This window comes from Delphinapterus leucas, chromosome 21 (genome assembly GCF_059928025.1).
Source record: "Delphinapterus leucas isolate spDelLeu-1000000601 "Yukka" chromosome 21, BTC_Dleu_Yukka2, whole genome shotgun sequence".
In the NCBI taxonomy this organism is placed as follows: domain Eukaryota; kingdom Metazoa; phylum Chordata; class Mammalia; order Artiodactyla; family Monodontidae; genus Delphinapterus; species Delphinapterus leucas.
In genome coordinates, this window is record NC_143149.1 from 11,997,458 (window position 1) to 12,021,664 (window position 24,207).

Here is a 24,207-nt window from a genome sequence, read left to right on the forward strand (position 1 = left end):
TGGGCCCGTGAGCCATGGCCGGAGCCTGTGCTCCACAACGGGAGAGGCCACAACAGTGAGAGGCCCGCGTACCGCAAAAAAAAAAAAAAAAATATATATATATATATATATATATATATATACACATAGCTTCAACTCGAGCAGATACTGACACACGGTTTTGGGCCTTGTTACTTTCTAATATCTGCCCTTAAAGCTCTAAATTACTTTCTGCGCATGGCTCTTGCATACATCCCATAGGTTTTGAATTTGTATTTTTATTATCAGTCAGTTCAAAATATTTTCTAATTTCTTTATAATTTCTCATATGAGTATATTACTTAATTTTTAAACCGGTTAGGATTTTCTTATCTTTTATTATTGGTTTCAGCTTAATTCCACTGTGTGGTTTTTCAATTCTAAAATTTCTATTTATTTTTTGTTTCTAGTTACTTGCCCAAATTCTGCATGTTGATATAATAATTATTTTGAACGAAATAGTCACAGTTATTTGAAAATTCCATGTCTTAATTAGTATAATATCTAGATTTCCTGTATGTTGGATTCTTCGGTCTGTTTTTTTCCTCTTGATTTTTGGTCAGTATTTGACATCTCACAGCTGCTTACTTTTAATTAAGAGCCATATATTATGTATGAAAGAGAATAAAGATCATTTGAGGTTTGGGATGATCTTGTTATCCTTCAAAGAGGATTTAGTTTTGCTTCTTATAGGCAGTTAGTCCAGGGGTAGATAGTTTTAATTCAGTCAGGGTTTGAGTTTTCTGAATTCTGGGCTTCCTTCATTTTTCTCAGAGTGGGTCTATTTCCAGTCCACCCTTTCTCTTAGGGCGGAGCTTTTCAGAAACCCAGTTGAACTCCTGGGCTGTTTCCTGAGGGTCCCTTTGCCGGATTGAGGCTGGACTCCAGTCTCTCCCTGAAGCCTCTCAGCTCTGTGGGACAGCCGGTGCTTTCTGTGTGTCATGCTCTCTCGGTCACTACATTCTCCCAGCTTTTCACTTTCCCTACACATATGCAAATGCCTCAAAAGGAAAAACAGTGCCAAGTTCGGATCTTGACTATGGGCTTCCCTTATTTGCCTTAGTCGTTCGCCAGTGTCTTCAAATAGATGTTCTTTTTTGTTTTGTTTTACCTCACAACTTTTCTATCGTTCTCAGAAAAAGAGTGTGAAAAAGTTCGTCTATACTTTCTGGAAGCAAACCTCTCTTCAGTCTGGATTTCTGGGTTTCACTTATGGAAGTCATTGTTAGAAGTGTTCTTTTCTACCATAAACAACCCTTACTCTGTCAATCCACCTTTATTTCTCTGTACGTTCCTTAAGAATCTCATGGGCTGGTTTGTGGGATCCTTGCTGCTCCATGTCTACCATGTGTATACATTTCTGTGATCTGCTAGGCAGATACCTTATCTTAAAAAGGTGGGGGGGCGGGCGGAGGATGAAGGTATTTTGTCAAAAGTTACTCTTGCTAAACTTCAGTATTCCCTTGAGTTGTGCACTTCTCAAGAAGTTATTACTTATTATTACTGCCCTTTGAAATTTTAAACATTTTTCACAGTTCTTTTCTTTGTAAGACATTGTAAATGGAATACCTCAACAGGCTGTCATAATCTGTCCATTTAAATGCTATTTTAGGAAAGATGCAAACTAAGGAGGGATTTAAAATCAAAAGTACATATAGGATATCTCACACAAATAACTGTTAGAAGGAAATGGAGCCCCGTCTCACTGGGGGAGATCCCAGAAGATCCCAAGTAGTCCTGGCCCCTGGACATGTCTCCTAATGCAGCAGAATCCTTCAGACAAAGCTTATTTTGTGCCAGGTTTAATGTGCTCTTAATATCAGAAGCCTGTGTTTCATGTGTATGGCATCACTGTGGGCCCACAAAGGTGAGTCAGGAAGGAGTGCCTTCCCCACGAAGGTGCTTCCCTCAAGAAGAGGTAGAAGACATTTATAATAACTGTAATGAAAGGTGAGAGCATCTCTTTCATTAGCGAATAGGCATTTGTTTAACACTTCTGTCAGTGCAAATGCCTTTTTATAGAAACATTTCCTTAGAACATTGGCCCTTGTGGTCCATGCTCTATTGTGATGTTTTGAGCTGTGTCATGGTTTGAACATGGCGGGGCAGATGGTTCCCTCTCTCTGTCATTTGAGCACTTCTTGGCCAGGTGGCTCTTTGAGAAGGCCCCAGCCATTCAGAAGCGGCTGGATAACTTGAGCAGAGTTTCGTGGATTTTGATAACCTAGTTTTTCTTGGCTTGCCTATCCTGTAGAATCCCTGCATATACTAGTCCCTTTCACAAAGTAGTGCCGCAGATATAGTAACTCATGAATTAGCTAACTCTTCATTGCTTTGGTGTCTCAGGGGACCCTGCCTGCATTTTTCATCATAGTAACAACTTTTCAGACGAAGCCAAGCACTGGCCTCATACTTCATTATTTTACTGTAACAATATTAGTAGGTGCTTCATTTGTTTTATTGAATTACAGCAAATGGGTCAAGCATTTGAGAATCAGGTATTTAGGAACATCTGTCTAAAGCATCTGTTTTGTATTATTTTATATTATGGTCATAGGTGTTGGTGATCATTGGGCTGTAGTTTCCTCCTCGGGCTAATAGGATAACGGTATTTCCTGGCATCTTATTCCTAGTTGTTAAAATGGAGAAATGAATAAATTAATGCCCTTTTAATAATATATTCATAACTTTTAGAGGTGGGTGTTTAATTTCTTGAGAAAATCTATTTTTTTAGGAAGAGGAATGTAAAAAATTTTACGCCAAAATTTATTATTTCATTCATTCGTTATAGATACTTAGGATAAGGAATGGTGTATCTTATACAAACTCAACCTTCAATTCAATTGATATTTTTAAAGATTTATATCCCAGATTACAAATAGGTGAGATGTGGTGAAAATTGGATGTAGAAAATTTTTGCTGAATTTTGATTAAGTTTTTACTCTTGTTTATCAAACTGAAATAAAATGTTGGAAATGTAAAAGTATAAATTTCTTTAGAAATACAAATGTGTTTGAGAAATTTATTGAGCACCGCAGCATATGATCTGATGTAACTTTTAATTTTGTCAAAAAGGAAACAAACGCTCCTCTGGTTAAATTATTTGCTCTCCACGCCAAATACATGGCTGGTTAGTGAGCATTGCTGTTGATAACAGGGTGCTGTCTTTATTCTCAGATATATTTATCCCCACATTGTTAATATGAACTCACTTTGAATTATTTTTAGCAATGGTGATGGACATAGAAAAGCCATCCACAATCTCACCTGTTTGCAGTCTTGGGCACAGATTTTAAAAGAATGGCAGTTGAATGTAAGGGTTAGTTTGTAACTGTGAATGGAGTTATTAGCTCATGTGCACATCAAGCTATGACGCTTTAACCAGTGATGTAACTAACATACAAAAGTCATAGCAGTGTGCTTCAGATGAAAAGAAATATGCCTTCTGAGAATGCAAATTGCTACAAATAGGGATTGTCTCTTGATTAGACATGAGTGATGTCTTTATACTTAGCTTACATCCCAAGTTCTTTCAGCTCCAGTTTCCTGATCTCAAGGTTTTGAAGGAGATAGAGCAATACTGATTTGCAGTAGCAAACTGTACATCAGAAATGGTTTTTCTTTTAAGATGTCCAGAAATGAATTTATGTTGTAGTTGGTGTCGGGTTTGAAAATAGTACAACAGTCTTCATGAAGTTTGAATGAAATGAAGAATGATATGACTTGATTCACCTTCACTAAAGAAAAGAAGCAAGACTGAAAGAGAAAATGGGAGAGAGATACTCTACTTAATGCAAGAACTGGTCTTATCTCTGTTAAGACATGCTAACAACTGGAAACGATTAAATTTCATAGCACGGTAGTGTTTTTTTCAAAAAGCATACTCAGTAGAGTGAAATTATAACAATCACATTTATTGATTTCATACTGTTTTGTTTCTCTTTCTTTCTCTCTAATGATTTTGGTCTCCTTTTCTAGCTTTGAAGGGTACCATACTGCGGCTAAATAATTATACGTCAAAAGAAATTCTTCATCAAAACTGTGTTGCTGGGGGAGGAGGTATTTAGTTTCTCCTCACTTGGGTGAACTACTGTCTCAGTCTCTCTGGCCATGACTTCCAGACTTCTCCATCTTCACTCATAAACACCCTCATATCCGTAATGCTCATGGCATTTTACAAAATCAAATGCAATCAACTTCTTCTGTGAGAGAATGTACAGTCTAAGCAGACAGGAACAGGGAATAAGGATTCCTAAAAATCAATTTTAAATGATTCTATGAAGCCTGCAATACTCATTCTCTCACTTTTTTGAAGGACTGTGGGAGTTAAACTCTGTGGAACTGTGTGAGATAAAGATATTATAATGAACACAACTCAAACCAACACTTCATTATATTTTGATACTTTTCCTTGACATAAACCCAATAAATACATTGACCTAATATGTTCATGTTAAATTTTGAGAGAATCAGCCTCTTGAGGCCATGACAATGAAGTTGTGAGAGGAAAAAAATAGCTATTTATACTACATACGTCTCTTACGAAGTTAAACATACACTTAAAATGTTACCCAGCAATCCCACTTGTAGGTATTTCCACAAGAGAAATGAAAGCATATACTCAAAGACTTGAGTGTAAACATTCACAGGAGCCCTATTCTTACTAGCCCAAACCTGGAAACAGCCTTCAGGTTCACCAGTGGATGAATGGATAAATAAATTGTGGTATATCCATAAAATGCAATCAAAAGGAACAAGCTGCTAATACTCATGACATGGATGAATTTCACAAGCAATATGATAAGTGAAAGAAGCCAGTCATGAAGACTACCTACTGGTGTGCTTCCATGTGTACGAAATGCTTGAAAAGGCATAACTGACAGAAAGCAGGACAGGGGCATGAAGAAATTACCTTATTTATTGGTTCTAATAATTACTCACTTAAATCTTTTCCCCCCACATAGAAAATGATCACTTATTCACTTTTATTGCTGTTATAATTTATTATAAACTATTTATAATGAAATTCACCAAATTTAAAAGTACAATATGATGAGTTTAGACAAATATATATATTTTTGAAGTTGATTTCAGTCACCCTCTTTTCTCTGTATGTAACTATTCATAAAAACCAGGTTGTTTATAGAGGTCTTCATCTGACTTTTGTATCTTGTATAAAAAAATTATTGGCCTGTATAAATTGCTAATTAGATGTAGAGATTACGAGATCTAGGTTTTTTTTTTTTCTTAGTGGGGAGTAGAATTCATCATGGTTGGTATTACATTATCTCCCTCAGGCATACAGTGTCCCATTTTTCTTTTTTATTATAGTAGTAGTCATTCATGATCATCATCTAGGTCATTTCATTAAGGATTACAAAATGATGATAGTCTAATTATATTATTCCTTATTTATTTATTTGTTGGGATACTTCTATAAAGTGAAATTCCACACTGCCCAACTGCGTAAAATTGAGACCCAAAAGGACCAAACCCTCGGTGTGAGAGGAGCTAGGATTAAACTCCTCCAACCCTGCCACCCCAACATACCTGCCACTGCCATCACCCACCAGAAAGCAGTAGGAAAAGTGACCTGTTTGGAGAAACAATGAGAAACCATTCTGACCTCTGAACATATCACCATCTGACACACCTTATATGGGTTTGCAGGCTGAGTTCACACTTACCTGGAAGGTCTGAGAAACTGCAAGCTAAACACTTACTTCGAACTGTGGCAGGTCTAGGCAGTGACAGGTGGCTGCGCTGCCAGTTGCCTGGAAGTGCATATCCTCTCCGGAGGAACACACCTGCACCTGTGCCTTCCACAGGTAGAGCTCTAAGGGTACAAACTCATAGCCAAAAATCACAAATTTACACAGAAACAAGGTCACATCAGTAAGAACCAGCAGAAAAAAACAGACAATAGAATCAGGTCTTCAAATGCTTCAGATTTTGTTGATTTTAGATACAGAATGTAAAATATGGGTGTTTAATATGTCAAGAAATAAAAAAGGAATTGAAAATATGAGTAAGAAAGATACTATGACTGTGAAATGACCAAGGATATATGGGAAAAGAACTAAGTAGAACTTCTGTAAATTAATCATATAATGGTTAAAATTCAAAGCTGCCAGAGGAAAAAAGATTATTTGCAAAGGTCTGACAGTTAGAGCGATACTCCTGACTATTCCATAGTGATGATGAAAGGAAAATGATAATGTAATACTTTCAGTGCTCTAAGAGAAAATAACCATCAACCAGAATTTTATACACAGGAAAACATCTTTCATGCATATGAATGAGATAAACATGTTTTCAGACAAAATTTGAAAGTAACTAATGGCACCAGAAGTTCTTCACCATTGGAAATACTAAAGAAAGCAGGAAAAGAGAGAAGAGAATAGAAAAGGCAAGCCAATGAAAAGTTTAATGTAAGATGGGTAAATTAAACCCAAATAATTAGAAATAAGTGTAATTGGATTAAATGTTCCAGTTTAAAAATGTTCTAGTTAAAATTGGATTAAAATGTTCTAGTTAAAATGAAAAGTTTAATGTAAGATGGGTAAATTAAACCCAAATAATTAGAAATAAGTGTAATTGGATTAAATGTTCTAGTTTAAAAGACAAAGATTTACAGACTGGTTTTGGAAAGAAAAATCGACCTATATGATGCTTATAAGAGACACCAGAAACAAAGATACAGAAGAGTTAAAAATAAAAGGATGGGTAAAAAAGATGCAACAATCAAATTCTAGTCAGAATAAAGCTAGTATTGGGACTTCCCTGGTGGTCCATTGGGTAGGATTCCGTGCTCCCAATGCAGGAGGCCCGGGTTCGATCCCTGGTCAGGGAACTAGATCCCGCATGCATGCTGCAACTAAGAGTCCACGGGCTGCAACTAAAGGTCCCGCATGCCGCAACGAAGATCCCGTGTGCCACAGCTATGACCTGGCGCAGCCAAAATAAATTAAAAAAAAAAAAAAAAGAATAAAGCTAATATAGCTTTGTTAATTTTGGAATAGGTAGATTATAAGGCAAAATGCTTCACTAAGAAGAAAAAAGAGGGCAATGAATGTGTTAAAATATGGGCCCCCAAGTATAATTGAGCACAGTTACTTACAACACCATGTTGAATAAATGAAGCTAGACATAAAACAATACATACTGTATGATTCCATTTATATAAAGTTCAACAAAGACAAAACCACTTATAGGGTCGGAAGTCAGGATAGTGGTTACTTTGGGGAGAAAGAAAGGGTTAGTAATTTGGTGGGGCACAGGAATGGCTTCTGGGACTTCTTGAACTTTTGACCTTCCCATGGGTGTTTTACCATTCATTTATTGAATGTTCTACTTAAGATTTTCTTTTTTCTTTTTTGTAGGTATGTTATACTCCTAAGTTTAAAAAACTTAGAGGCTACTTAATTTGGAGGAGAACCATACACTTCTAAATAATAGTGGGTGCTGTTTGATAAAATTAGTGAGTAAAACGTTGAGAAAAGGGATATCTGTGTAGCCTCACAGTATCTCCCCACAAATATGTATTACTTAACTCTGGTGATTTTTAACATGTCCACTAATCTTTGATACTCCTCTCTTCTTGAGTATGGACTCGCCTGGTGATTGTCTTCTAACAAGTAGAGTTTGGAAAGGGAAAAACAGTAAATTTAAAGTGAAGAAATCTAGGTATTTGCTAGATTAAGTTTAACATCACCAGTGACGTCAGGTTGACAGCATGTACCCTGATATCATTCGATGAGAAGGACACATCACCTCTTGTCATATTCTTCCTCCCAATCTATAACCTCAGTCTGATTATGAGAAAGCATCTAGCAAACCCAAGGTACACTTCATGAAACATCTAACCTATTCAAAAGCGAACAGGTCATTAAAGATGAGAAAAGACTGAGGAAGTGTCACAAATTGGAGTCTAGGGAGACATGACAAGTAAAAACAACATGGTCGGATCCTGGGGGATCCAAGTAAAGTCTGTAGTTTAGCTAATACTGTTAGTAGTGTCAGAAGAGAATTGGAGAAAAACTTTTAGCCTTGCATGCATATACTAGAAAATAAGAAAGTCTTAAAATTAATGAGCAGTGAATTCAATCTAAGAACAACAGAATAAATCTGAAGACAGTTGATGAAGGGAAATAAAATTAAGGGAAGATATTATTTAAATAATAAACATGGCTATAATAGAGGAGATCAACAAAAGCATAATTTAGTTCTTTGAAAGAATAGTAGAATTGACAGGTGTCTGTCAGGATTGATAAGAGAGAAAAGAAACAAGTAAAAATATACAAGGAATGAAGAGATAAAACTCTAGATGCTTAAGAAATAGCAGGACATTTTGAGTAAATTTATACTCTTACATTTTAATTTTGAGATGAGATGAATAAGTTCTTACTAAGATATCGTTGACCAAAAATGACTCCAGATGAAAGAAAGAATCTGACCAGCCCTGTTACTATCAGTGAAATTCCAGATACACTCTGAGGATTAGGCTAATACAACCAAATTCTGACAAGATAATATGAGGGAAAAAATAAGCCAGCCATATTCATAAGCTTAGATACAAAAATCCTAAGCAAAATATTGGTAAACCAGATGCAGGAACATTCAAAAATAGTTTGTCAGGACCAAGTTGGGCTTATCCTAGATATGTACAGTCTAGGATTTGAAAATGAATTATTTACTACACTAACAGTAAACAGAAATCATTAATCATTCCAGTTGATACAGAGAAAGCATTCTGATAAATTCAGCTTCTAGTCATGGTTTGCTTTTTTAAAAAATCAATCTAACTAAAAATAATTGCTGTATAACAGGGCATGAGAGATGAAGAAGGAGAGCTGGCTGTAGTTTTGTATAGAGTATTTAGGGTAAGTCTCATTGAGAAGGTGACATTTGAGCAGACGCTAGACAGAGGTGTTGAAGTTAGGTGAGGAAGAGCCGGTATAAAGGTCCAGATGTTAGAGAAGGTCTGGGATCTTCAAAGCACAATAAGAAGTCAAATGTGGCCACAATATATGGAGAGAGAAAGTGAGAGCAGTAAGAGAGGAGGTGAGAGAGGTAACCTAGACAATGAGATGAAGACAGAATTCATAGGCCTTGGGGACCACTGTAGACTTCGGATGTTAATCTGAAATAGGAAGCCATTTGACCAGGTGTTTATCATTTGTATTAATATTTTTTTTGCTAGTTTAAGTGATATATAATGATACCATCGTTTTCAATTTTGTCTTTGTTAAGAGGTGATTTTTTTTTTTTTTGGTGACATTCTACCTTTTCTATTTCTGTTTGCCAATTTATTTTTTGAATTTAACAGCTTTTTGAGAATTAATTCCCATACCACACAGTTCACCTGTTTAAAATGTACACTTCAGTGGGTTTTAGTATATTTATTGTTGTATCCCCATCATCACAATCTAGTTTTAGAACATTTTTGTGTCCCCTAAAGGGAACCCTGTACTCCATTAGCTGTCACTGCCCATTCTGTACAACCATATCCTCTATCCCCAAAGCCCAAGCAACGACTATCTATTGTCTTCCTCTCTAGATTTGCCTATTCTGTTATACATTTTGTATAAATGGAATCATACAATATGTGGTCTTTTGTGAGCTTCTTTCACTTGGCATACTGCTTTCAAGGTTCATCCATGTTGTAGCATGTGTCAGTACTTCATTTCTTTTCATTGCTAAATAATATTCCATTGTACAGATACATCACATTTCATTTATTCATTCACCAGTTGGTGGGTATTTGGGTTGTTTCCACTTTTGAGTGATGATAAATAGAACCACTACAAACATTCCTGCACAGGTGTTTATGTGGATATAAGTTCTCATGTCTCTTGGGTTTATGCCTAGGAGCGTAATTTCTGGGTTATATGGCAACTTATTGGTTTATTTAGCAGAAAGAGATCTAGAGTTGACCTTCCATATTTTTATCTATTATTTGTATCTCAAGGTAGTATATTTCAAAAATGTTTCATATTTTTCGCAGTAGCTTTTGTTTTTTCCTTTTCACTGTTGTTAAACAGAAGTTTGGGATTTTTAAACATATATGCAATCATCTCGTTTCTGATGACAGAATCCATTTATTAGTCATCACAAATGGTCCTAACAGCATCTGGGATTCTGTTTCCCGCTATTCTTTAGTAAAGTCAAACATGTTTTTATTATTAATCCTCTGATGATCTGGAGCTGATTTCTCGTTTTCTTTAAAGGTGACTTGAGAGAGGAGGCGGGTGGTGAGGACTTTTAGTGAGGTGGAAGCAGTGGTGATTTGAAGGATTTCCAGAAGAACAAGATGACAGCTGCCCTCTGTCGGCTTTGCTTAGGGAGCTCCTGGCAAGACGATGGAGGGAGTGGTGAGAAGGGACAGTAGTCGTTAGTAAAATGTCACTGTGATCATTGTAACTTTAATGTTGCAAAGGGTCACGTTTAGGGCACACTTCTGAACCCTGCCTGTCTCGTGGTCTTCCCAAGGCCCACACGTTCTGGAATTTACTTCTCCTTCATTGCCATCTTGTTTCTCCTTCTTTTAAAAGAAGACTGATTACACACTAGGGTTGTAAGAGATGGTAAGAGGCTGTATGATTTCCAGTCGTGCTTATCACATTGAATCACTCTCTTTCTGGATTTCAGAACTAACTTTAAAGTCAATTCAAAATGTCAGTTGCTTTGGTGTAGTGGGTATAAAAGGCAGGGAATGTGCAAAAGTCATGGGTCTCTCTGCCTCCGATTTGGGACTCTCGGGTTTGAGATTTGAGCCGTAGACATAGGTCTGGAAAACTAGATGGTTGGATCCAGCTGCAGAAAGTTCACCGCGTATTGATATAAGGCAAAAACAGGCTGTAGGGCTTGTGAGGCTCTTCACATATTCAGCTTGGGTGGGATAGAAGAATAGTGGTGGGGCTTCCCTGGTGGCGCAGTGGTTGAGAGTCCGCCTGCCGATGCAGGGGACACGGGTGCGTGCCCCGGTCCGGGAAAATCCCACATGCCGCGGAGCGGCTGGGCCCGTGAGCCATGGCCGCTGAGCCTGCACGTCCGGAGCCTGTGCTCGGCAGCAGGAGAGGCCACAGCAGTGAGAGGCCTGCGTATCGCAAAAAAAAAAAAAGAATACTGAGCTTTCTAAGGTAGAATAAGGGCCGTAGATTTTATTGAGGTCGTTTTGCTACAGTTCTAGTTTGTCTTTGATCTTATATATATTATCATGCCATTAATAACTAAAACTTTTGTAACTGTAGTTTTAAAACATTCTCCTGGGTTCTGGACCGCTCTCTGATGCTTAGTAGCAGGGTAACCTTCAGCAGATTACTTACTTATTCTCTTTAGGTCTGAGATTCCTCACCTGTAAAATAAGAATTAAAACCGTGTCCATCTACTAGAGTAGTTGTGAGGGTTGAAAGCACAGTGCCTGGAATACCTGAAGTGCTTGGCATTTTAGCTCTCACTATTATCGCCTCCAAGTAGAGTCCACATTGTGCTAAACGTGCAAATCAGCATTAGCGTAACCCTTAGCTGGGATCTAAGGACATTTGTTTTCATGTTCTGTGTCCTACATTTGAAAGCGGGTTGAAGAATGAGAGTAGAAACGGTGATCCTCCAATAGCTAACGATGCCAGATGGTTCTCTGAGAAGAAAGGGTGTTGAACGGTTAAGACCAAACTCTTAAAACCAGAAACAGTCGGAAATAATGTTGGGTTGGAAATAGTAGTATCTGTTTTCACTTATCATTATAATAGAATCAAACTTTTTCATCCTTAACAAAATAAAATGCACATTGATATTTGGCAGCTGAAAATCATGCAGGTAATCCACTCAGAAGACTCCCCAAAATAAAAGCAGTGGCTTTCAGCCAACTGTAGGTAAGGTAAATAACGTGGAAGAAAACACAGGTGTTAGCCTCCTTTATCATTGTCACCCAACATACAATAAAATCTCACATCACTTAAGCAGAGAAGAGTCTGAATTGTCAAAAGTTAAATTTACAATGATCATTTTTGAAAGAAAGTAAATGGGTATGTCATCGCAGCCGAAATGATTTTAAATGGAGTGCCATTTTATGACCATGAGATACACTAATTGTTTTAATTCAGTTGTTCCAAGAGGGCTTGATAGTACCATTGTTTTTTTTTTTGTCAACTGTGTTTTCAAAGGTAGAGACAGGTTTCAGCCCAGTTACTATTGATTTTTGGATTTCTGTTGTTATTTTTAAATAAAAATGTTAGTCTTTTTGGTGAAAAGCTTTTGAGAGTGCTGTCAGAAGTAGAATTACATGTGGAATGAGCTGTCGGTTACTGATGGCTCCTGACATGATGATAGTCTGATACTAAAACTGAAATGTCTTTACTGGACACTGTGAGTGAGCTTGTTGCTATGCATGAATATTAAAGCACCTTCAAGATCCTTCTCTCTGAGGGCAGCCCTCCTCCCCTGGCCTAAGTAGTCCTCTCCTCGTTTGGGTTTCAGTAACATTGTTTGTACCTCTCTTTTAGTTATGAATTGGGCCTTGCAACACAATTCTTTCTATTTCCTTCTCCCTAATAAAATGTAACTGCCTTAGGGCGCAAACTGTTAAGCCTTCAGATTAACTTAACAGATAAATTATTGAACATTACTGTATCCAAAATATTGTGCCTCATGGTCTACAAATGTGTCACAACAGCCCTTGTCTTTGTCGTTTGGTTCCTCATAGGGCCTTGTCCCCCCGTTTACTTTTTTCCCGTCTGTTCCATGATGCTCTCTGTTTTCCTCTGACTTCTCTGGCCTCTGCTTCACAATGTACTTTGTCTCTTTCTCTCGTTGACCTGTGAGCGATGCAGATGCCCAAGGTGTTCCTGAGCTGCCTTCCCTTCTCCGTACACACTCTCTAGTTGATCTCATTTATTCTCGTGCATTTAAAACAGCATCCTTATGTCAGTGACTCTTTATTTTATATCTCTAGCCTAGACACTTCAAGTCCACATATTCCACTTGCCTTGAAGTGCCATGGGTGTCAGAAAAATAAATGTCTTACAGAAAACCCTTTATCTTTCCCCCTCCCCAGGAAATCACCTTCACATACCCAGGATTTTGGAAGTGATCTTTGAAACATCTTCTCCCTCACCCTCCACATTGAGTCCGTCACCAGGTCCTGTTGATTCTACCTCTAAAATGGATTTTTCCTATAGCACGGCCCGCACGCCAGGCAGGATGGCCCCTTTGGGCCCCTCTGGTCCAAGCACCATAGCGTCTCCAGTGATCTTTTAGAAGCATAAAGCAGCTCACGCCTTACAATCCCTCCTTGATTCTCATTGTTCTTAGGAGGAGATTTAGAAATCCTCAGCATGGCTTCAGGTTCTATGTAATCAGGCCTCCTTTTGCATTCTCACCTCATTCCACACGCCACCTCTGTAATCCAGCAGTGACAGCATTCTTTAAATCCCAGAGACTTGCTGAGTTTCCCCTCCCACAGTTTAGGGTTTGTCCACAGGCTCTACCCTGTGGGGACCCCTTCTATCAGTGAAGCCCACGAACCCTCTCATCTCCTCAACCCCTCAGGCTAAATTAGGTCCCGTCCCCCTTTTAGATCATGAAGTACCCTGTGCTTTTCTTTTATATCACCTATGGCAGTTGGAAAGATTTATTTCGTTGGACAATTATTTGCTCCATATCAGTCCCCCTCGTTGTCCTGTAAGACACATAAGGGCATTAGGTCTGTTTCATTCACACTTTCAGACCCAGGACTTGACACATTGCGCAGAATCAATAGGTGTTTGTGGAATGGGTAGAATAAATAGGAAGTAAAAGTGCAAAACACATGGAAATACTATACAACAGGATGTGCTTAAAACTTAAGGCTATAACTCACTATATGGAAATAAGTTTCTGACACCCAGGAGAATACCTTCAGTTTGTGACTAAACCAGGCTTGTGCCATTTTCCTGACCTGCCAAACCTTAGTATTCTTATTACCAAAGATAACAGGAAGAGAGCAATTTTTGTCAGTTTGACAACAAATATTTATTGATCCCCTGCTGTACACCTGGTTTTATTTTACAAGCTTGGGGTACAGCTGGGTGATGCTTCTTACTTTCCCATGGGGGACAGACAGGAAACAAGTACAAAGACAATTTCAGCTCTTGGAAAATGCTGCGAACTAAACAAAACAGACCAATGGCCTGCGTGCAGTGGCCAGAGAAGTGCTGTTTGCAAAGGTAACGTGGAGCTGAGGCTGAGTGACAGGGAGTCAGCTAGTGAAGAGCTGAGGGAAGGGCCTTTTAGCCGGGGGAACAGCACATGCCGAAGCCCTGAGGCTGGAACAGCCTGGCCTGTTTGGGGAACAGAGGGGTGGCCAGGGGTCCTGGAGAGTCAGGAAGGAAGGGCAAGCGCAGAGTCCGAGAGACCCTGGCTGAGCATCCTGCCTCTCCCCGTAGTGGCTGTTTATCACAGAGCGCGGACGATCGCGATGTCTGGCTCGTAGCAATGTTGCTACGTCCGATGATGAGAGGAAACTTGAGTGGTAATGCACGTCGCTGATAACCTGCCTTCCATAGAACTTATGTCCAGGAGAAACTAGTCGAGTCAATGTCAAACTAGTGGCTGTGTTTAATGGTTTACTAATAGATTACCTTTGTAAACTGTGTTGCTGATTACTTACAAACATTCATATTTACATTGATTTCTCACAAAAGGTTAAAAAGCTGAAGCGAGAACTGTCACAGATGAAGCAAGAATTGCTCTATAAAGAACAAGGCTTTGCAACCTTGAGACAGTGAGTATGAAAATACTGAAATTGACTCTCGAATAATCCAAAGCCCCTGAACCGATACAAAGAAAATAGAAGTATAGATTACATAAGAGTTTTCTCAAAGAGAAGTAAAATACGAAGTGCAAAGCTCCTCACCAAAAAAAAAAAAAGCAAAAATCTTGGGAAAATCTATACCCTTGAATAGGTGTGAAATGTTCACTAATCTTTGGCGATCCAAGGAAACCAAAGTGAGAAGCTTAGGTTCGTCTCTGGGCCCGCCAGCCTGCTCTCAGTTTGAGGCAGAGCCCAGGAAGGGCCTCCCCCTTCTCTCCGGAGGCTGGGCTCTGTAAGCCTGCGCCCGCCGAGCCCCGGGCTCGGGGCCTGTCCGCCTCTGGCAGCCCCAGGGGCACCTAATGCTGTCTGATATCAGGGAGCAAGTCGGGGGTGTCTGCAGAGGGGCTGAGTGAGTGCCTCAGCTCCCGTGTTCCCTCTGCCCTTTCCTGCTCCATGCTGAAGTCTGCTGGACCCTGGCTCCAGCTTGAGCTCAGTCAAATGAGAATGGAGATGATGGAAGGTAGCAGGATCTGGAAATCCCTGCCCCATTCCCAGCCCCGGGAAGCCACTGCTCTTCTGCTGATGAGGCCCAGACTAACTGAACCCCAGCAGGCACACCAAGACCTTCCAGCTCCCGCAGTGCTCACCCCAGGGTCTCCGATGCAGGGAAGCAGCGATGGTTCATCCAGCACACAACCACAGGGAGGGTTGAAGACATCATCCCTTGAAAGGCATCCAGCTGCTTTTCCCTTCCCTCCTCCTTGCTGCCCGGTTCAGTGCCCCCCGTAGCAATGCAGGATTCATAGGGGCTTCCCTGATCGGCGGGTCTCATGTTCTTCCTTGTCTCCCTTAGCAGTATCCAAGGCAGCAAGGCGTTACCCCGTTAAAGATCCCACGTGTTCGCTGGCCAGGCCACATAAGCTGATTGTTCTGTGTGTTTGGTTGACGAGTTATATTTCGGGACCCCAGTCACTCCTCTTGACCACCAGCCACATGACTTTCATCTCAGACATTTGGTTTACTGGATCAGTTTTGTTTTTGACACTCACCTCACGTGATCATGACCATGATATTCTTTCAGATGCTGCCATCCTGGTGGTTCTCTAACCTGACTGCATATTGGAATAATCTGAGGAGCTCTTAAAAATCCCTGTGTCTTGTCTCCACCCCAAGTCATATTCTGTGAGACCCCCATGTGGTTCTCAGGTCCAGCCCTGTTCAGAGAACCTCAGCTGGTTGCAGAGCGCCCCGAAAAACTCAGCAGACCTGGAATCGCCTAAATGTATTATTTAGTCAGTTGTACATCAGCATAACGGAGGGCTTTGTGGTGGGAGAACCACGAAGCGTTTAGCCACACGTTGCGTACTTTTAAGGCACATGAAATTATAACTCATTCACCACTGGGATTAAAGGTTAGCCAAACTTGCTGTTTTTGTTATATTGATGTAACAATGCTGTATTGTTTCAAAGCAGTTTGCTTGCAAGCAATTTTTATAGGAATCCAAGGCATGTTTAAGAATCTGTCAATAACATTCCACGAGAAAACAATAGACATTTGTTGTAGAAATTCAGGCTTTCTCTTGCAGTGATTCTAATCCGCTGAACCAAGAGCAGAAAGATAGGATATCTAACATCAGATTCCTCTCGTAGATCAAAATAAAGCTATAGACAAAATAAAGCTGTTTTCATCCAGATGTTCAACACCGTACTACTAGAAGATTGAATAATAATTGATTGAACCCAGAGACCATACTTTTCAAGAAACCACATTCCTGGTACTATAAGGGGACTTTTTACTTGGGTTACGACAAAATATATTTCAGGAAAAGATTTATACAGAACCCCACTGCAGGATTCTGTAACTTTTCACTTATTCACAATAAAATGGAAAAATTTTGTGGAATCTGGAATTAGGATGTAATTTAAACCCCGGTTTTTATTTTACTTGATGCAATAGTTTATGCTGGATGAATGAATGTAGTTTTATTCTTTACGTTATTCATTTCAGACTGTGGTCCCAAAGTTGACTTTGGCCTAAGCGATAGTGTAGCTTATGTGTAGGTGGACGCCAGGAAGAGAAGCATATTTCCGCTTTGCCACCTCCAGTGTTCACTCAAAACTGGAAAATGGAAAGTGCTGAAACACCCAGCAAGCCAAGAGTATATACAGAATCTATGAAAGTTTGGCTCAGGGGGTACACATTTTCCAGGGAAGGCATGCAAATGGTAAGATATAGGGAAAAAATTAACTATAGGGTACCCAGAAACCAAAAACAATGTTTCTTTAATTTTTAAGGGATGAAAGTAAAATTGTATTTCTCAAGAACAAAAAGCACAGTACGTACTTCGTTTTAAAAAAAAAAAAGTCAGCAACTTATGCTGATACTTTATTTTATGGTCAGTTAGGGTCAAAAGAGAGAAAAAGGGGGAGATGAAAAGTGGAGGAGAAAAAGGAAAAACGTGGAGGTAGAGGGCAAAAGCAATAGTTAAAGTAGAAATGTTCGGAAAAAGGGAAAGAAAGACCAAAAGGGGTTCCCTGGTGAATGCTGCATGGAGGTGGTTCTTGTCGTATTTAACATTTGATTGAGCAGTGTCTGTCCGAGAAATTCTCATCTATTTTTAAAGCTCTCTGACATTTAAATTAGCAGTCATGAAGTAGCCCTGCTTTTATTTTTCAATATTAAAGTTTCTTTCTGAAAACTACTCACTGGCTTTTATTTTCAAATGTCAAAGTTGATTTCTGAATTAAAGATTTGTTTTACTATTAAATTCTGAAGGTTTTATACAAATCGGAAGAAATTACTTGGGCTTTAGAAACTGCCTTTGACAGTTTGAGATACCTATATTACTAGCTGTTTCATGAAATCTCACAGATTGTTTTTCTTATTAAAATAAGCTTTTTGCCTCAACTAAGTGAGTAGATACACACTTAAGGGTGTCAACAATTTCATTGATAAAGCCCTCCTGAAATAAATATAATCAACCAATATTCAAACTACTTCTGGGGTTCTTATCAAATATTCTAAATGTAATAGTCATAAGAGCCCCAAGCCTAAGTCGTTCATGTTGAGGACAGTTGTGTTACTTAGCTAAGTGTTTATGCAATTTAGAAGCTAAATTTGCATAGACTTTCTGGTCTCAGTTTCTTTTTTTGGAAGAAACATGACTAGGTAATCTCTAGGGTCCCTTCCCATCACAAATACTTTGTGTATGTGTGTGCACGCGCACGCATATATGTTTAATTCAGTGACTTCATTGGTTATACTTTTTATAGAATGACCTTATGATAAAATTAATTTTATTCTCTTGGGTTCTTTAAGACTTTAATTATTTGTTCAGCATCGTAAAATATTTTCTAAAATGGTACTTGTTATCTACAAGTACCATTTTAGTTATCAAGTTATCTACAAACTGCACTTGTTTGGATAAACTTTGGAAGAGTGAATAAGATAATAATTGTGTTAGTTTTTTTTTTTACTTTTCAGACTTTGCCCTTCACGTTGAAATAAATACAAATTATTAAGTGTTTTAAACCAAATTAGGTCAGGGCCAGTTTTCTGTGATTTAATAGGTGCCATAACTCTGGAGAGTCTGTGACTAAGACAAGGATATGTCTGAGAACGCATGTAATAGCGTTGTTGGCTGATGGGCAGAGATGTGGCATGTGTCCCTGAAGGGAAGCCCAGGCTCTTTCCTGATGAGTCCCAGGCAGCATGGGTGGTGGGGAGAACCAGGAGAGTGATGGTGAAGAAAATGTTGAACCGTTTTTTTTTTTAATTAGGTAATTTGGTTGGGCCCTTCGACTACAAAGATTAGGTTACATGAAATCCTCTGACACAGGGTGACCCTATGAACTGTAAGGACATTTGGTGAGCAGATCTGCAGGGGCAGTAAATAAGCTCATCGGGGAGCTCTTTATTCAACGTTGGTGGACAAATGAACACATCTGCTGCCCCCTTGTTCCTAGATTTGAACTCATTCAGCAAGGCGAGCAATTTATCTTGACTCATAACTGTCGTAAAAGAAGAATACATTTCATATATCTAAAAAGAAATAAGAAACTAACCAAGCAATCCAAATATTACAGGATAGTCGCTAGTATAAATAAAAATCACTACCCTTTATTAAAGGTCACCAAGCTGTAGGCACTGTGCTAGGTTTTGCACACACATCGCAGCATGTAAAATTAGGTGGCAGTGATGAATCCTGAGGTTCCTGTGCTCGCCCAGTTCATTGGCATTTCTGTCCTTCTGCTTCCCCGTGTCCTGAACCTTTGTCAGGATCAGCATGAGATGAGGCTTGAGTGCAGCCAGCGGTGGGATCACCCAGACAGGCTGAAAGCCAAAAGCCTGGGCCTGAAGGTGATTACAGTGGACTGGGGGTGAAGTGGGGCATGGGAGGGCTCTCAGCTCCAAGTGATCAGAAGAGAAAGGAGAGAGCTTCATCAGCTTGAAACTGGTGTGTGTGAGTCACGCAGTAAAAATTAGCCAACTAAGACAACCCCAAACCCAATTCCTATCTCTTTAACTTGTACATTCGGTTATTCTTTGATTTTTCTTTTTTCCTTTCCTCTTTTAACAGAATTGATAAAAAAATGTCTGGAGGCCAGAGTGGCTATGAACTTAGTGAAGCCAAAGCCATCCTAACTGAACTGAAGTCTATCAGAAAGGCTATTAGCTCAGGAGAAAAAGAAAAACAAGATCTGATGCAGGTATGTGTTGGAACATTTTTTCAAGTCACACTGCTACCTTCTTGGGCCTCAGAAGCTTTCCTTGAGGCAGAAGTTCTCCATCGGAGTCTGGAAGGCCCTTTACCACCACACAAACCCCACTTCTGCCCCATCCATACGGAATTTGGTCCCGTAGGAGATTGTTATAGGCACTGAGCCAGCCACCTGCCTTGGAAGAAAACAGATTGGTTCCAAGGTTCTGATATGCTTATTTGAAGGCAGACTTTGGATGACCTTTGAGACAGGGGCTGCTGGATCCTGGAGCCCATCTAAGGAGATTAGCATCTTGGTGCACCCTGTAACTCACTGCAAACTTCATGTGGCGCCCTGATAAGCAGGGTTATCTAACTCAGTGATCCTCAGCCCAGGGTACAGAAAGGGTATGTCACCTGCTGTCAGTAAGTAGATGAGATGCCTTGAGGAGAGGGGGAAGGGGTGTGAGGAACTTAGAAAAGCCATTCCCCACCCCAGGAGATTCCGAGGTGCTAGCTGGGGGTGGCAGGGAGAACGCTGACCCAGCTGGGGGACATCTGTATAGTCACCCTGGGAGAGATGCTAATGGCAGTAGACCCCCTCATTACACCTGTACACTTCTCACCTTATGGGTCTGAGCTCCAGTGACCCAGCCTTACGTGTAGAGAAAACAACCATTCAGCGATCAATATTCTGCATGTTGAGTATCTATATTTAGCAGATACAGTCAAGTTTTTTAAAGAGATATCTCTTCCCTCCCTTCCATCTCATAATTATCACAAGCACTGAGAAGTCTTTGCAATATTTCAGATATTTGGAGTTCTTTATCTAGCTGGGTGAGGATTTAGTCTGTGTCTTTCAAAAAATGTTAGAGCCCGTGGTAAACAGAACCTCTGCATTTAAGTACCAAATTCAGCTACTTCATGTCAGTTTCCAAAATGCTGGTTGAATGTGGGTGAATATTGTTGAACCCATATAATTTTGCATTTGGGGAATTCTGAAATAACTTGCAAGAAGCGATCAAATAGAAAAGACTGACTTAAAATACTGACTTTGTGCCAGGCAGTTTTCTGCCTGCCTTGCATAGAAATACTTCATTTAATTCTCACAACAGCCTAAAGATAGGCTCTGTTATTATCCTCAACCCGTAGACAAGAAAACAGCAGTGTGGAGAAGTTGTTACTTGGTTAAAGTCACACAGCAGGTAAGTGGCAGGACTGAGGTTCAAACCCAGGCAGTCTTGCTCTAGAATATGTGGTTCTAATGAATGTGTAACACATACAGAACTTCACTTGGATGTACTTTTTGTTGTTCTGCAATGATCCTGCCAATTAAATCAGTCATTCCTGAAACGCACAAAATAAGTCCTTTGAAAAAAGTTAATGGAACTTGAACAGAGTTAAATTGGAACCTCATAACTTAGCAATTTCAGGTCCTCTTTGATTCTTTCCGTAAACTTTGGATTTATACATAGGCCAGATTAAATTTAAAAGCTAGATTCCTTTTTAATTACTAAAATATAAAAAATAATTAATAAATACAGGAATCAACAGTAGAGCAGAAAGGGACATTAGTTATCTTCTATGACTTTTAAACCTCTTTGACTGTGACCCAGAGTAAGAAATACGTATATTTTACATCAAAACCCAGTAATACAAATGTCTTTAACCATAGATACACACACCAAATTTCACAGAAATATGCCTGCTTTTAATACTAGTAATATACTTTGATTTTACTTTCTAGTCTCTTCTGTTTCATTTAAAAACATACTAGTCATCGGGGCTTCCCTGGTGGCGCAGTGGTTGAGAGTCCGCCTGCCGATGCAGGGGACACGGGTTCGTGCCCCGGTCCTGGAGGATCCCACATGCCGCGGAGCGGCTGGACCCATGAGCCATGGCCGCTGAGCCTGCGCGTCCGGAGCCTGTGCTCTGCAACGGGAGAGGCCACAACAGTGAGAGGCCCGCGTACCGAAAACAAACAAACAAACAAAAAACATACTAGTCATGACCTACTAAATTGATTGAGTGCATGGTCATAGGTTTGAAAAATATACGTCTTTTTACCGTTTGCATGAAAAAATAGAAAAGACTTGTCCAAAGTCCCTAAGAGGTTTCTTCATTCTTTTCTATAATATATTATTTGATGTGACCATTTAAGTTTTATCCCTCATGCATATACATTTTGTATAAATATGCCTTTGAAAGAAAATAGAGAAGGTTAGGTAAAAAAAAATATCAGATCTCTGATATTTCTCATTTCTTATCGTGAGAATTTTAAATATCAGGATGAAATCCTGGCTCTTCTTAAAGTCGATAGTAATGAGCTTCTTACACTTTTATTAGTGTTTTGTACGGGGGTCTTTGGCAGCAATTTAAATTTTTTCCTTTTTAATACTCTCACTGACTCACATCCTCCCTCTAAAGTAAACTCACTCTATGAAAACCCGGGTGCCGACACCAGTCAGTCACGTTCACTTGCAATCAGGCACTTTCCCAGACCAAACATCAGCGCAGGTACCGAGTGACTGTGGCTTCTGGGCCTCCATTTCCTAATCTCTAACATCTGTGTGAGCTAAATAATCTCCTGGATCCTGTCCAGATGTCAAATGGCACAACTGCAGAAGTCTTCTAGGCGGGAAGTTTGCCTGCTTTAGGGGTCCTATGCTTCCATAATTCCTACTGCATAAAGTGGGTAGTTCTTATTAAAATAGACTTCTTTTTAACAGAACTTTAAAAATAAGAAATGCATGTATTAAATATAAAGATACCATTAGTCACAGGGTGAATAATTCCCAGGCTGTCTTGGGAAAGATAAGGTAACCTGTTTAATATGATCTTACATATTTTCAAAGTCCTGTGTGGATGTGCAAAAATTATATTCTACTCTTATTTTTTTCAAGAATTTAAAGTGATAAGTACCTATTAAGATAAAGTAGTTGTTTTTTCCATTGAGATTAGCTTAATTTTACCTGGCGGGGAAGTTTCATGCTCTTAAATGTTCAGCTTTATGAAGTACTTTGTATTTCCTGAACAGAGTCTTGCTAAGCTGCAGGAGCGGTTTCACTTGGACCAGAGCATTGGCAGATCTGAGCCAGACTTGAGATCCAGTCCTGTGAACTCTCATTTATCTCTCTCCAGACAGACCCTGGATGCCGGGTCACAGACAAGCATTTCCGGGGATGTAAGTTATCCACGTGGAAGGGTTGGCCCCGGCACTGTCCTGACGGGCCCTGATTACAATACCGATGGCAAATGGAACAGGGGCCAGGAAGGTGGTGCGAATTCCAGCTGTGTGCATTCAGCATTTCATACTCATAAGATTGGATTTAAAAATCTTAGCCTTATCTTTTCTGCCTAGGTGCCAAAGCATATCAGAATTTGTCCATATGAACAGCTTTGTTCAAACTTTCTCATACTGTATTTATTCAGAGACTCTATTGAAAGGCGAGAGACACATGAAAATTTGAGTTTTTCCTATGAAGTTTAGAGTCTTAGACATTAAGGTCCTTCTAAATAAGCATTAAGGCTAATGAGAAACAAATATATGCCTTTAAAAACTAACCAAAAAATTTGTTTTTATAAATCTGAACTTGATTATATCAAAACATTTGATTGGTGGTTTATACCTGGCATTTGAAAATATTTAATGTGGCTTGAATATTATTACCAGTTTGTATTCTACCTTTTGGGACACCATTAGTAGATGTTTACTTTTCAATAAGTTCCAGTTATTTTTGTATTCTCTATACTTCTTTGAATTCTGTGCTATGAAAGTAAAACAGGTAGAGATCAACAGTAGGGCTTACCTGTTTGAAAAATTAATTTTCGAAGTAATTTATTTTATGTTTATGCATTTGAAAGTTAGATGATGGAAATTTTGGCTCATAGAGACAAGGAAATTAGTTCCAGTTCATAAATTTTATTGACCTGTACACCCTTCATAAACTCTTAGATACCAGAAACATTTACCTGATATTTTTTATCTTGAATTTAATGTGTGGAGAAAAGGACGTTAAAGTCTTTGAAAAACAGACAAGCTTGTATTAAAAAAGAAATGTTTTGTCCCTACTGAGACTATAAAGTAAGTGCCTTTTCAAACTGGTGTTCCCATCTTCTTTAGCTGTGCAATTACTTGCACTTCCTAGAAACAAAAGCAGTTTACTTCATTCATTTGCAGAGTTAATTGACTTTTTCCCTTTTGTTTTTTACTAGATCGGAGTGAGAAGTAGATCAAATTTGGCTGAAAAGGTCAGGCTGAGCCTCCAGTATGAAGAAGCCAAAAGAAGGTAACAGCAGGGGAGCTGGGTAGCGGTCAGTGGGTAGTCAGCTGGCTCACCCGGATTTCCTTTTCCAGAATTCATCTTTACTCACGTAGGGACGTCTGCTGGGCGCTCGCCACCGTTCTTACCCAGGTCACCCTTCAGATCTTAGAATATAAGGGTTACGGGGTCCCCTCCCCCGAAAGCTGAAGAACAAGGAGAATTAATGAGAAGGGTGGGAATGAAACTTTCCCCTTCATTCTGGAAGGAAGAAGCTTTGAGCTTGTACGGTACTTCCTTACTCACAATTCAAAGCGCGGAGGTTGGTTTCTCAGATAGAAATGTGATACCGTGGCTCAGGTGCAGGGCTTGGTAGCAGCTGAGGAGTCTGAAGGTAAAGAGCTTCAAGCGTCTTCCTTGGCTTGAAGGGAAGAGC

General features: G+C 39.4%; 1 protein-coding gene across 1 annotated transcript in view; it reads left to right on the forward strand.

Moving 5' to 3' along the window:
- Window positions 1-24,207, forward strand: part of WWC2 (WW and C2 domain containing 2) — a 164,209-nt gene that overhangs the window by 98,356 nt on the left and 41,646 nt on the right. The window contains exons 5-8 of the mRNA XM_022570913.3: window positions 14,700-14,779; window positions 19,390-19,519; window positions 22,547-22,693; window positions 23,725-23,798. Coding sequence (XP_022426621.1) covers window positions 14,700-14,779; window positions 19,390-19,519; window positions 22,547-22,693; window positions 23,725-23,798 — 431 coding nt within the window. The remainder of the gene's footprint in view (window positions 1-14,699; window positions 14,780-19,389; window positions 19,520-22,546; window positions 22,694-23,724; window positions 23,799-24,207) is intronic.